This window comes from Trematomus bernacchii, unplaced genomic scaffold (genome assembly GCF_902827165.1).
Source record: "Trematomus bernacchii unplaced genomic scaffold, fTreBer1.1, whole genome shotgun sequence".
NCBI lineage: Eukaryota > Metazoa > Chordata > Actinopteri > Perciformes > Nototheniidae > Trematomus > Trematomus bernacchii.
Window position 1 is genome coordinate 4,369,132 of NW_022987469.1, and position 16,078 is coordinate 4,385,209.

Consider the following 16,078-nt stretch of genomic DNA (forward strand, 5'->3'; position numbering starts at 1 on the left):
TGTTTCCTACCAGAGGGAAGGCCCATCATAAATAAAACAGAAATAAATATAAAAAACAAGGCAGTGCAGCCTGGCAGTCATCAGTTATCTTTGAAGGTTTAATGGAATGTAGCTGGTTGGGAGAGAAAAGAGACGGAACAAAAAGGAGAAGGATAATAAGAAAGAAGAGGCAATAAATGAGGAGAGCACAAACAGCATAAAGGCCCTGGAAATAACAAAAAGACAAGAAAACGCCAAAGATACCATTACTACTAAGATCAACAACAACAACAAAACAAGCTCTTTGACAATAATATGGTTACGTACAGAGCAACTCCGTGTGTTAGCCTGCACCATCCACTCACACTGATTTACTCACTGTGTTACAGGAACAGATGTTCTCCACCAGCTCTGTCCCTCTGTCACTCTCTCTGTCTCTGACTGATCCTGCATCACTTCTGCTTTCATATACTTCTGCACACACTCATTCATGTCTACAGCAGAGGTGGGAGAAGTACTCAGATCTTGTACTTTAGTAGTCATTGTGCAGATTGGTCCATTTCAGAATAATATATATGATATGTTTTATAATGATTGATCATTAAAAGTGTTCTCAAAGCTGGTAAAGGTGCAGCTAGTTTGAATGACTTTGTATACTGCAGGGTAGCTTGTGGATTTACTCCAGGTGGAACTAAAGTCTGATTTAAAGGTCCCATGTCATGCTTTTCCGGTTATTACCCGTCCCCATGGGCGGCGCCAAGATTTTTTTGCTGCAGTAGCTTAGCAGTTGCTATATGACAGCACGGCGTTGCTAGTTAATTTTCAAAATAAATAAACAAACAATACCAGTGGGCCAAGCACGAGCCTGTTCATATTGTAGCGTTCACCGCTATTCAAGATCACAGAGCTTTCAATGTCGAAAACGTTCTCTTTATTTTCTGGTATTGACGGCCACAGCCACGCCTTACAGAGCCAATCAATAGTATAACACTCATTATGACTTTTCCCCACACTCGAACACAACTCCTACCGTCTCGTACTCCCTACACACACACACACCGGAAAACGCACACACACACACACCTGGAAGGGGCGGTCTCCCTAACTCCCACCAACAACATTGCCTAAATAACTTTACAAATGTACTAAACTGTGCACATCTGATAACTGAAATAACTATTATCTTGGACACGCTACAATATTATCATTAATATTTACATTAAAACATTCCTTTGACACTTATAACATTACTTTGCAAGGTAAGCACAACCAAAATAAGTTTGTAAAAGCAGAATTTGAATCCTACAATATTTGTGTATAATACCATTACACCCTAAGCGTACAAGTACACAATAGCGATCGTTCACTGTTTCAACTGGCATGCTGTGGCATTTAACCTCATCACCACACCGCAAACAGACTGACACACACACACAAACACACACACAGGGTTGTCCGTTGGAGATCGCGGTCGTTTACGCTGACTTGTAAGAAATCTTTCCATTTTCGATCTGTGTTCACATACTGAGAATTATAACAACATTAGCCAAGTAACAGTTCACGCTTTAACTTACAACGACCCCTGATAGATCTCGCGAGAATGTGTATAAATATATATAGATGCATTTTCATAACAAAACAATGGGGTTGCTAAGCCGTTGCTAGGCCAATAGCAACTCCAAGCTGCCCCTGCCCGTCCCCTTGAGTGTTATGAAGGTTGTTCTGCATGTAAACGGCCTGCAAAGGAGCTCCTCACACACTCTCTCAGCGGCAAAACTGTGACGCGCTGGGGGGGGGGGGGGGTGCTAGTGGAGCCTCGCAGATGGCACGCAGCAAGCAGGAAATGAACCCAGCTCACACTGTCCGCTCCTCGCAGCAGCGAGCCTCGCAGCAGCGAGCCCCGCAGCGTCCCGCCAACACGGCACCCAGACCCCACGCAGCATTCTCATCTGTTTGTCATTACTGGTGTCATTTTCTGGTTGCTAACAAACGCCATTGTAACACATAAACACTGATGTTCCGCTGTAACGGTGGTGGACTCATCAGAACAGAGTGGGCGAGCTGACCAATCAGAGCACAGTGGGCTCATAGGGAGGGGGGGGCAGGAGCTCCAACAAGCCGTTTAGGACAGAGAGTGAACACACATACTATACAGAGATGCTGTATGAGAAACCAATGTGAGTTTGGAACATTGAACAATATAAATCTATTCTAGTAGACCTCAACAATGGAATTATGATCAGTAGAAATGGCCATGTCATGGGACCTTTAAGACTTGATTATATTTCACATCATTAATCCAGATCTTTAAAGTAACTAAAGGTATTAAATAACTGTAGACAAGTAAAAGTACACCATTTGTTTCTAAATTGTAGTGGAGTAGTGAAATACTCAAGTAAAGTAAAAGTACTGTATCTCAAAGATGTACTTATAGTACTTGAGTAAATGTACCTATTAGGGCTGTCAGTCGATTAAAATATTTAATCGCGATTAATCGCATGATTGTCCATAGTTAATCGCGATTAATCGCAAATTAATCGCACATTTTTTATCTGTTCTAAATGTACCTTAGAGGGATATTTTTCAAGTTTTTAATACTCTTATCAACATATGAGTGGACAAATATGCTTTATATGTTTGTTTATTATCATTTGAACAATGACAAATATTCTCATGAATATTAAACACAACAACCTCTGAACATTACAAATATTCGATTCAACCTGGAACCTCTCATACAATAATACAATACAAAGTGTGTGTGTGTGTGTGTGTGTGTGTGTGTGTGTGTGTGTGTGTGTGTGTGTGTGTGTGTGTGTGTGTGTGTGTGTGTGTGTGTGTGTGTGTGTGTGTGTGTGTGTGTGTGTGTGTGTGTGTGAATGTGGAGAGCTGCCTGGACGCTGCAATCATGTTGCGCGCACTATCCGTGCTGAGTGTGCTGACTTTTCGTACAATGTCCCACTGTCTGGCTACCTGCATAAAGTCAAGTGCTCGGCGCAGTTGTCGGCGAAATGTCATTGAAACAGCTCCTTATATCTGTTAGCGCAGCTAGCTAGCACCAGATGCTAACAACAACACGTAAGGTGTGCCTCGCTCGCGCGAGTCGCGCCACACATACACATACACATACACACACACACACCCTCCCGGTCCTCCCGATGGCCAGTCCGGGCCTGCCGGTGAGCGTGGAAGTGTGGTCTGCCACAAGCGGGCGGCAGGAGCGGGGCTGTAAGCATCAGCTTGTAGATGGTATTTTAAACTCGATGCGCTCTGAAACTACGGGGCGGCCGAGGACAAAAAATACACATGCGTTAATCGCGTTAAAATAATTAGTGGCGTTAATTTTTTTTTGCGTTAACGCGTTATTAACGCGTTAACTTGACAGCCCTAGTACCTATACTTCCCACCTCTGGCCTACAGCCACTCCATTCATAAATATCAAAATAAGACATGCACACGGTGGTTAGCCCTACTTACCTTTTACTTGTAATTATCCTTTTTTAAATTATACATACATTGATACCAGCTTAAATGTTGCCCAGAGGTATTTCATCATCACGACTTCCTACATTGGCTGAGAAAACTGCTCATGCTTCATGTGCATAACTGCCACCCAGGTATGCATCACCTTTTTCTTCTCATTTGATGTGTATTGGGTGATGAGCAGGACCTGAAGCTGCTGACACCCTGCTTCTCTGAGCTGCTGGGGCCATCAGAAGTCAGAAGTGGTTGCATTAGCATGGATGGGACACAGTTCAAGCATCAGGACGCTTTTCAGCCGACCTTGAGGGCAAATTGTCTTTTGTGAAATTATTATTTCCAAAATCAAGAATGAACTTCATGCTTAATATGTAGGCCATGGTAGACTAATTAAGGGACCATTACTAGAAAGCATTTCAGCTCAAATGTCAAAAGTTCCTTCCCCATCGCAACTCAGAAAACTGCTGTATGATGTATATCATATATATATATATATATGTATGGAAATATATATGTATGTATATATATATATATATATATATATATTAGGGCTGTCAGTCGATTAAAATATTTAATCGCGATTAATCGCATGATTGTCCATAGTTAATCGCGATTAATCGCAAATTAATCGCACATTTTTTATCTGTTCTAAATGTACCTTAGAGGGATATTTTTCAAGTTTTTAATACTCTTATCAACATATGAGTGGACAACTATGCTTTATATGTTTGTTTATTATCATTTGAACAATGACAAATATTCTCATGAATATTAAACACAACAACCTGAACATTACAAATATTCGCCTCAATTCAACCTGGAACCTCTCTCATACAATACTGTGTGTGTGTGTGTGTGTGTGTGTGTGTGTGTGTGTGTGTGTGTGTGTGTGTGTGTGTGTGTGTGTGTGTGTGTGTGTGTGTGTGTGTGTGTGTGTGTGTGTGTGTGTGTGTGTGTGTGTGTGTGTGTGTGTGTGTGTGTGTTGGAGCTATGTGCAGCTCAAGGCATATATGCCTGTGTGTATGAGCTGTGTTGCGGCACTATCCGTGCTGAGTGTGCTGTCTGGCTACCTGCATAAAGTCAAGTGCTCGGCGCAGTTGTCGGCGAAATGTCGCTCCTCTGTTTTCATTGAAACAGCTCCTTATATCCGTTAGCTCAGCTAGCTAGCACCAGATGCTAACAACAACACGTAAGGTGTGCTTCGCTCGCGCCACACATACACACACCCTCCCGGTCCTCCCGATGGCCAGTCCGGGCCTGCCGGTGAGCGTGGAAGTGTGGTCTGCCACAAGCGGGCAGCAGGAGCGGGGCTGTCAGCATCAGCTTGTAGATGGTATTTTAAACTCGATGCGCTCTGAAACTACGGCGGCCGAGGACAAAAAATACACATGCGTTAATCGCGTTAAAATAATTAGTGGCGTTAATTTTTTTTTGCGTTAACGCGTTATTAACGCGTTATATATATATATATATTACAGAACAACGGTATAATCAACAGTAATACAAAAAGCTGAAGATGTAACAAACGAATAATAATTATTCTTATTCTTAAAATCAATGTGGTGTACGTCTTTGAAGTGCCTTTAAAAACGGTGGCGGTCTTCAGGTGCTCCTCCAGCACAGTGTGCAGGGAGGAAGCTAAATCCACCAATCCCCTGAAAATGCCAGGGTTGACTGAAGATTCTCGTCATGCCCATGCAAAGCCAACTCAAAAGCCCCACAAAACGTCATTATTTTGGATAAAATATGCCTGTTTTATCCACCTCCTCCTTGTGTTTCCTCACCGCAATCCTGTGGCCGTCGTCTAGCTGCGTAGCAGTTGCTTACTTGGGGCGAAACAATATTGGCCCACTCGTATTAGTTTTGAGGACGCTGATTGGCTACATTTTATGACACACGTTCATATCTTGAATCAGCAATTGGCTAACCTGCTACAGAGACCTGCCTCCATGGGGCAATTTCTCCTTCGCCCCAGAACTGAACTTCAGTCATACAGTGTAGGAAAAGCATATATATTGCGCAAATTATTTTTAAATCATGTTTTGATATAATTAATTAGTATTAGTATTATTATTATCATTATTATTATTATTATTATTATTATTATTATTATTATTATTATTATTATTATTATTATTATTATTATTATTATTATTATTAATAATAATAATGTTTTTGTGTGTGGTGTAGGGAGTGTGGCCCTCTATTGGCCAGCCGCCACTGTGAGTAGAATACATGTGCCTTTCACTTCCGGCCTGTGAACCATGTGTCACACTGTTTTAATATCCTCTTCCTGTGCAGTTCTCTCTGATTGATGTGAGCCGATACAATGAGCAGTCATGGGTTGACGCAGCTGTTGGAACCTCAGAGGAAGCTCACTGAGGTGTTTTTGATTGTTTGACAAATAAATGCCAAATAAAAGGTAACATACTTCTTGGTGAATAATAGTGTTCATGCTGAGCGCATTGATTCCAACAGTATTCTCTGATGACTGCCAGTAACTAAGAAAACAAGTGGCACCAAAATGAAGGTGTATTCATTTAACTGTTTTATTATTATTTGTCCTAAAGGTGTTGCAATTTCAAATTGGAAGATTAAGAAAAGGATTTAAAATGTCACCAACATTTCTCCAGACACAAGTTTAAACATCTTGCACCTCAGTTTACACAAGCGCAGTACTGCAGGGTAGCTTGTGAATTTACTCCAGGTGGAACTAAAGTCTGATTTAAAGGTCCCATGTCATGCTTTTCCGGTTATTACCCGTCCCCTTGTGTGTTATGAAGGTTTGTATGCATGTAAACGGTGTGCAGAGTCACAAACCCTCAAAGTACACCCTGTAGGGAGTAAAACTCTAACATAGAAAAGACCTCCCCAAAACACCTCGTTGGAGATTTCTCATTTTCTTCCTGGGTACTCTGACGTGGGAATACCCAGAGGCCACACCCTCTGCCAGCCTTTCACGAAACAAAGCTTCCCAAACCTTTCAGCGATTCATGCCGGATATGTACAGCGTAGGGCACTGAAGAACGATGCTATTCCTACTTTGTTTGGACCAGCGGGAGATTCGGGTACACAACCTGTAAGTATTCATTGTTGTTTGTGTATTTATGATGTTTAAAACAAACAAGGTATCTACCACGACTGTTTAAATGGGTAAACGTTTTTCGGGCTACTAGGTTGAGAGAAATGCTCTCCGCAGACCCATTCTCACAGCGTTAAAAACCTTTTTCTTACTCACACTTATTGTTTTTACTTCGGCTGTGAGTGTTTGTGTGTGCTCAGGATGAGTTTCGCTTGTTCTCGCTGTATCGCCGAGAGGCTCGTTGCTGCGATCTGCTGCGAGGAGCCTGACCGCTCCTCGCAGCAGATCGCAGCAACGAGCCTCTCAACGTCCCAACCAATCAGAGCACACTGGGCTCACAGGGAGGGGGGGGCAAGAGCTCCAACAAGCCGTTTCGGACAGAGAGTGAATAATGGTGCATATACTTTACAGAGATGCTGTATGAGAAACCAATGTGAGTTTGGAAAATTGCACAGTATACATCTATTTTAGTATACCTCAACAATGGAATTATGATCAGTAGAAATGGCCATGACATGGGACCTTTAAGCTGCACACACACACACACACACACACACACACACACACACACACACACACACACACACACACACCAGTGTTTCCCCTAGGTTTACTGCTTTGGGGGGGGTGCTGCCTGAGCGGGGGGTGGGGGGGGTGGGGGTGGCATTGGGATATATCTTTTTTAAATCCTCTGGAGCAGAGAGAGGAGCTGTGGATGATTGTTATTGATGAGTGCATCAGTGTTTCTTAGGGTCAAAAACACTAAACTCACAACTTCAAATGGAAGCGTTTGGTTTATTTAATAAAAGAGCACATGTTCAATGTGGAAAGTGACAGTAGATATAGATTAGTTGCAATTTGGTGATATATATATATATATATTAAAAACAATTATTATAAAGAAAACCCCTTGAATTTCAGGGGGGGGCGCGGGGCTCCGTAGACAATGGTAGGGGAAACACTGCACACACACGCACGCTCGCACGCACGCGCACGCACGCACGCACGCACGCACACACACACACACACACACACACACACACACACACACACACACACACACACTATAAGCGCTGATAGAAACAAACAGTTTGCATACGGAGCTCTGCAGACAAATAGTGCGACAGAGTGAGAGCGCTGGCCGGTGTTATCGTTATTCATCGGATGATTTAGGGGCCGGGATGCACTTTCCATTTCCCACACAGCAAAGGTTGATGGAAAATAAAATCCCATTCATCAATGACACATCTTTATCTTCGATACCTTCGGCAAAGAGAGGAAGTGTGTGTGTAAATGTGTGTGAATGAGTGAACAGAACCCCCCAATCCACAGACACACACCGCCATGCTCTCTTCCCCCCCATCGCGTGTTAATTTACAGTGCCTCTCTTATCTAGGCAGGTGGGTAAAAGCTAGCAGAGCAAGTTCTGGAGCCACACACACACTCGTCCCTCCCTCCTCCATCTTTTCATCCTTTTGCTCCTCGTTTATCACGTCTGGGAGGCTTGGGAGGGGGTGGAGATAAAAACGAGCCTCAGCAAGAGGCACTCACACAGAATGGATAGCTTAGCGCTGGCCAGCTAGCCTAATGGAACTCTCACCTGCATTAGTTGGGGGGGCGGATGGGAGGGTCACAGTGGGAGGTAGCAACATACATTGGTGCCGATATTTTAATCAAAAATAAAAGTCAGTCTCTGATATCAGAGGTGAATGGGTACACATTGTATTATGGGTTTCTGATTGGCCTTACCAGTGTAATAAGAGATTGTAACAAATCAGTAAAACCCAAATAATCTTACAGGCTAATGTGCTATTCAGCACATCTTGTGACATATTGCATTAACCCTTCAATGGTTTCTGTATTCTGGGGTTTCATTTTTAAAATGGGTGTTATAACAGTGTAATAACAGTGTTATATATTTTTAATAACGGTGTAAGAATGGTGTAATGGAAGTGCATTAATGCGTAATATTGGTCAGTGTATTTACAGTGTAATTATGGTGTTATATAGGTGTAACATGGGCAAAATATGGGTCTAACAAGGGTGTAATAGGGGTGTAATAATGGTCTTACATGGGTGAAATACGGATTAAATAATGGTGTAATAGGGCTGTATTGATGTGTAATATGGCTGTAATAACAGTGTAATATAGGTGTAATGTAGAAAAACAGCAATCAATTCATATTCCAAATATTAATTATGTGATTGCCGATTTGAGGGTTAAGTAAGTATCATTAAATAATCATATAATCATCAAGTGCTAATTATGGTAATAACATGTGTTGCGTACCCAGCTGTGGCATTTGTAGATGAAATATTTAGAGGTTTTTCTTTTTAATTAAATTACACAATTCTTCCCGAATTGAGTCAAGCAAAGTGTGAAAAATATATTTGATAACATTAATTTGACTTTTGTCACCTCACTTGTTAAAGGCAACTGAACATTGAATGCCTCCCGTCAACAACCATCACACCCCCACCCCACTGCATGCTGGGATCCAGCTATGAGGTTTACCAGGAAATAAATGAGGCCTTCTGCCTACTGGCTCAGGTTAAATCAATTACTAACCTCCAAAGCAAAGGAAGCACTTTCTCTGCCATGCAGGCTGAGACAGGCATACATATAATCACGGGCTATCAGTGAGTGTTGTTTTTCTTGCCTGATGTCAGAAGGGTTTTCTGTGAAATTGCTGCTGTTGGAATCTGAATGCAACTCACACTGTTGCTTTCTAATAAGAGCTGAAAACATATATTAAGTTTAATTTGCAGTGTCATGGATCTTTTTTTCACCAGGGCTACCAAATGAGCTATTTTAGACCAATTGTGTATAATTGAACAGTGGGGAGTGTGGAGTTCATGTCATTTGTGCAGAAAACACACAAACAGTGAGTGGTAATAACAATGTGTTGTATAATATTCAACAGTATGCATCCACACAAATTGCCCCATACAATTAAAGCTTATGTTGACTGGCAAATAAAAAAACATTAGTTAAATTCACTTATTTGTATTAATACCATTAATCAAACTGCAACTCTGAGACACTACAGACAATTTCATAATTGAACACAATTTGTGACTAAAATTGTATTCCAGGTATTTTTTACTTGCTTGCCAAGAGTTAGATTACATTGAAACCACTCTCATACATGTTAAGTAAATATAGAGATATTACCAGCAGCCCCAAGCTTTGTTTAGCACAAATCAATCTTCATCTTTACTGTCCACATTTGAACAGATATGTCCTGATGGTTTATACTGTACATAACTGAATTGTAAAAAACATCCTTTGAGCTATCACAAGAGATATTCCACCAGACTTCAGGATATGATATGATGTGAAATAAAAACCCTCCAAACAAGAAATCCACTAACATGAACATGACTTCAAGCATCAATCAATGAAGTGAAACATATGGCACTTTAGCCAGATTATTGGTGAACATATTTCCAAACAAATGTTCAAGTCAATTGGCTCCAAACACAATGAGCCAGCCCAGAACTCGGTGCAATTAGCGGCATTATCTATGGTCTGTTAACTAGTCTAAACATGGGACCCAGTTTCAAGTGACTAGTGAATTCTGATGCAAAGCGCAGTGGAGTACAAATTACATTACATTACATGTCATTTGTTAGACGCTTTTATCCAAAGCAACTTACATATTCAGTAATGTGGACAATCCCCACAGGAGCAATTTGGGGTGAAGTGTCTCAGGGACACAACGACATGCTGACTGCAGTGGGACTCGAACTTGCTATCCCCTGATTCGAAGTCCAGCACACTACCCACTGAGCCACAGCCTCCACACAAATGTACAGGACAGAGGTGTGTGCATACACACACACACAGGATGAGTGACACACTCAGGGTGTGTGCAGTGCTGCCTGGCAGTACTGCGCCTGGCATATTAACCAGAGCATTACTGTTAAAAACAGCAGGTAGGGGAGCAGCAGGTCCCTACTTCATCATGCCATTCAAGGGCCCTATTAGGCTACAATTACCTAATGGCAAGGCTTGTAAATCATACATCATTCATGTGGAGCACTCAGAAAGCACAGGAGCCCTCCTCTCCCCCTCCCACTGCAACACAGTGAGCTGCTGAGAGCAAAAAGGAAAGGGAATGGAACAGGGGAGAAGAACAGAACAAAATTAATAATCCAAAAATGAAAGAAAGAATGAAATAACACAAAACAACTATAGGAAAGAAAGAAAAACTTAGCAAAATGGAGTAGAAAGATATAAAGGAATTATAAAGCAAGGGTAATGGTTATAGCTGGAATATAATGAAAACTAAAGAAGAAATGGGTGGAGCAGGTGTTTGCTCCCTCTTTCAAATCTAAAGTATCTGCAATAATACTTTTTATTGGAGGCTGAGTCAATTCTGACTGAAACCTAACCACTTTGCTGTGTCTCTCAAAAACACACAGATAAACTCAAGGAGCATACAGAAGGCCCTCAAACCCCTTCTCCTGAAACAGACTGAGGGTTTTCCCTGGTATTACAATTAAACTCTGAAAAAGTCTACAATGATTATGTTGCCGCACAACAGGCTTCATAACATAATTGTGTTTGTTTTTTGGATATGAATAATCACATTTTGAACGAACACAAAATTATTTTTTACTGCTGAAATATCAGTATCAGTTGTTGCCTTAAAGGATGGAGCCGTATGAGCCGTACTGCCGAAATTGTGTGTGTGTGTGTGTGTGTGTGTGTGTGTTTGTATGTGTGTGTGTGACTAGTATTGTTGACTGAGAGGCTCAGTCAATATGAGAAACCTAGTTTGATTTTCACTGGAACTTGATAAAAGTGCTATATTGAAACTTGTCCTTGCTGATGTCTCACTGCTAAATGAATTTTGATGGCATAGTATACATCTAGCAGTTTAAAAACAGCAGCCCCAGAAAGCTTCATGCAGTGATATAGGAGTTTCTGTGTTTTCAGCAGAATCTCTGAGTTCTTCTGCAGCAGACAGGTAAGCAATATTTCCAAATGGACTATTGAGAACAAATGCATCAATTCCACACAGGCAGCCACTGACACAAAGACACTTGTGTGCAACTTTGTTGAAAGGTTTGCAAGGAAGAAAAGGAGTTTGAAGGGGAAGGAATAGATTACAAGATCAATCTCAACTGTCAGTGTGCTGATCTGCCAAATGTCAAATAATACATATTCATCTGTTTGGCCAGCCACAGCAAAGAGGCAGTGCTCTACGAGGAGTCCAAACTGAGAGGGCTGACATTTCAGCATTCAAGAGACTGACAGCTGCACATAAAAACACACTCAGACCCAGAGACAAATGTGTATGTGGCCAGCATTAACACTTATATGTTTAATATAAGTTAGACTCTTAACTTTGTACAGAAAACATTTCAACACTGATACTAGATTGGGATAGGAAGCTTGTGGAGTGAAACCCATCATGCACCCTGACGTCCATAGATGTTCTGTCTACTTGTTTATATATCACAGTTGAGTAGCATTGCCTTCAAATAGTCCAGGTTACTACAGAGTACTGAGCATAGCTGGCCTCTTCACAAGCACTCATTGCCTCTAAAGAAGATCCAAGTGATGGCAACACAGGTGACCTCTTGGCAGCAAATAAGCCAGTCTATTAACCCGATCTAAGTAAGGTGCCACACCCACCAGACTATGTTTGGGTATGATATTGCTACTGTAAACACTCTAACTAAGGACTCTAACTGTTTGCTGTAAATGGGGATGTGGGAAAGGCATTTCAATTTCATGGCATAAGATTAGCTTTTTTAGCTTAATAGGCTATTGTGACCAGTGTTGGGTGTAACGCTTTGTTACAAAGTAACGCGTTACTGTAATTGTGAAGGGGTCAGTTTTAATGGGATCTGATGTTTTTTATATTGAGTATTGCTGTGTTTTAATTGTGTGCGCTTGTAGGGTTAGGGTTTTTGTTGATTTGGGCATATTTCCTGGACAGGCTACGTTGTACAGACAAAGTTAATAATAACTGTAATATTCCAGTTATAAACGACATGAATCAAAGATGTGTTGCTGTATTTTAGTGGTAAAAAAATGCATTCATCATCATAATTATTCTATATATATAATTTACACAGTGCCTGTAAACCGGAGGAGAACGCTGGCATTTCTCCTCCTACTTGAAAGACTACGGAGGGATAGGGTCTGCAAAATTAGTTTATTTTGGGGATTGACTGGATGCTCTGACCGGTCCACTTCCTGCCCGGCGCTATGCAACGCCTCGCGTCGCGTCGAAAATAGACCAGCCGCCTATTTTTTTTGCGGAGCCCAGCGCCGAGACGCTTCTGGGACGCTTCTAGCCGTAACGCGGCGCGTCTGGTGGGATAGCACCCATTGACTAGAGTGGCCGCGATCGCTGTGAACGGCCGCTGTGAACGGCCGCTGTGAACGGCCGCTGTGAACAACCGCTGTGAACGGCCACCGTAACGCGGCGCAGACGTACCCGGTGGAATCTAGGGGTTACGCAGCGTCCACACGGCGGCGTGCGTTGAAGCTTGCCAGCGGGCGTGTCTGAAGCTCGACCAACAACCAATCACATGAATCTCCCGCCCCGGACACACAAGCACGTGGTTTGATTGGCTAGAACTTGTACTGGCATATGATTTGATTGGCTGACACTTCCGAGCTTCCCCTTAGAGTTTTACTCGCTACATGGTGTACTTTGAGGGTTTGTGACTCTGCAGACCGTTTACATGCATAAAAACCTTCATAACACACAAGGGGACGGGTAATAAACAGAAAAGCATGACATGGGACCTTTAAGTGTGCAGTGGCGTGAAGTGTTTGTGTGGAGTGGCTTTGTAACCGAGTGTGTCTCACACAGTGGCCTGACTATATTGTTTTTATCCGCTCAGGAGATCTTGGAGCGCGTCCTCGGGCTACCTGGAGGGACAAGACCGAGACGCAAGACCTCTCGAGAGACTTTGGGCTGGGGCATTTTAATTCTACTTTTAACATAATAAACTATTGTCAACTTTATTTTGATTGTGGTTCTTAACCCTGCTCACCCCTGATTTTTAAAGAACCTGTGTAGCCTTTTAAGTAGGAGTCCTAGGCTCCTTTTAACCTAGGTGGCGTTGTCGGCAACTATTTTAATTCTACCCCTTTTTAGTCTTAGTTATTTTCCAACCTCGCCACATAATCACATTACATTTTTCGGTAACGCAGTAATGTAACGCGTTACTGTTATAAAGTCAGTAATCACACTACAATTAGTTTGACAGACTAGACTCTAGTAGTTACTACATTATTCAGAAGTTTACAGTGACTTTGATAATAACACGGCGGGTTTAATAAACGGAGCCTCTCTCTCCCTCTCTCCCTCTCCTGACAGCCCGTCAGTATCTCATGCAGCTCGCTGATCCAGTGAATGAGTGACCCGACAGTAAATAATAAACATATGTATAACTAGTTTAGCTAGTTCCAGGGGTAGATAAGATTGGTAAATGTGATAGATCTAACTTTTAACAATTTTAAATATTTCTAGTCACTAGAGGGATTTCAGCCGCAGGTTTATATTTGCGTAACATTTGCGCGACTTGTCCACATGCAACTGTCACAGGGGTTGTGCTGCAGTGCAGGGACATGGCTGAGTCATCAACAGCTATAGCTTTCAAGGGGTGGAGGTATGCCCATTATTTTACATTTGTCAGAAGAAAGGACAGGAATGTAAACACAACATCAAACCTCTCCAAGCACCTGCAAAGGCAACATGCTAACACAAAGCTAGTAGCTAAAGACCCCTGAGCCCAGAGTGATGATGTTCAGTGTGTGTCGAATGTTCACTGTTATTAACTTGTGTTATTTCTTCTTTATTGCAATAGTGTGAACATTTGGCCTAAGTTTTAAGTTTTGTCTATACAGTAGGCTGTTGCTGAGTAACGCAAAAGTAATGTAAAGAGTAATGTAATGAGTTACTTTATGTAGAAAGTAAAGAAGTAAAGTAATATATAACTTTTTTTTTTTTTTAAAGTAATGAGGCTTACAGTTTGTTTTATCGCGTCATTCAAAACAGACATACCGTTGACATGCCCCGCCGTTGACGGACAGTTGAGGTTGTTTACACTTCCATGCAAGATTGTTGTGGTTATTTCTGTCCTTGACTATGGAGGATATAACAACTATTGCTGCTTTGTACCTTCTGTGGAAGTCCTACAAACGTAGCAACAAACGCCGTCGTTTCTGGGTTCTTATTCTCCTCCAAGCCAGCTCCTTTTTGTTGCGGTCCCGGTAGATATACGACATTGTGTCGTAAATCTCCGGGAACCCACTCACAGCCACAACGATCATCTCTTCCATCTTTACAACTGATCAACAGCAGCACGTCAGAGGGACATCAGAGGGAATCCCAATGCTGATTGGCTTTCGCGAGAACGCGTCATGTGAATTTGACGCTCGAGTTGAAAAAATTGAACTCTCGCGTTTGACGCGGCCCCCTTCAATCGCCTCAATCGCGTGATTCGCGCCGCGTCCACCGCTTCATGCGCGCCGTGGGAGCGAATTCGCGTCTGTCCGCATCTCTGCATTGACTTTACATGTAATCGCGCCGCCCCCAAAAATCGCATCGCGTCCGGTGTGAACGCAGCATAATGCATTACTTTTTTTGAGTAACGACCCCATCACTGATTGTGACCTATTGCCAAGAGTAAAGATTTAGTTTTTGACACTCCCACTACTGTTTGTTCAAAATAAATGAAAAAAAAAACATTTTTAGCAGTGTTTGCGTTTATAGAACAGTGTTTCAGTCTTTTACACTCAGCCATGATTGCTCATCCTATTGCAGCTCTAACCAGACACATCCCCCTTTGTGCGGAGTCGAAATGACTGGCTCCAGTAAAAAATGCTATCCATTCTCCAGACTCGAGAAACTCCCTTTAGAAATCAATTGAGGAGGTCTCAAAATGTATATTGTAATGTTTATACTTAGAAAATGCTTACCTCCACAGGGTAACGATGACCATTAATGCTGTGTTCGGAACCTTCAGATCCATTGTTAGGACCCCAATGAAACTCCACTTTTTCTGCCTTAAACCTCCCTGGTAGGCCTGCTCCCCGAACAAAGTACTCATCCTTTAATATAATGGCCACTGGAAGAAAGACAAAGACAAAGACAGAGCGACAAAGAGTCATAATTCATTTCAGTTTACATTTTCAACAAGTTAAAAGTACGTTTCAAAGAAATAGAAGACATATAATTGATGATTGTTGTTTAAGAGGATATCTTCTGCTCATGTTCAGTATTTATTGTCTGTACTGTGACATCTTTCCATGCTTTAATGTTAAAAAATGATATGTATTTTTCTCATATTTTCCCATGTATCTTTTCTCTGAAAGGATTCCTGTGTTCCTTTACCAGTGCAGCCATAGTTCATCAGACAGTTCTATCCCATTTATAGAGACAGCACTTTACATATTCTGCGCTTATGATTGTTATTAGTGTAGAACATGAAAATGCAAAAGTAATATAAGAAACAACAGCAGTCAGAATATCAGACAGGATGTAAACACAACAACAGTTTACC

At 41.8% G+C, this 16,078-nt stretch overlaps 1 protein-coding gene across 1 annotated transcript in view; it reads right to left on the reverse strand.

The window, feature by feature from the left end:
- Positions 1–16,078, reverse strand: part of LOC117493894 (receptor-type tyrosine-protein phosphatase gamma-like) — a 537,521-nt gene that overhangs the window by 190,424 nt on the left and 331,019 nt on the right. The window contains 1 exon segment of the mRNA XM_034144481.1: positions 15,495–15,643. Coding sequence (XP_034000372.1) covers positions 15,495–15,643 — 149 coding nt within the window.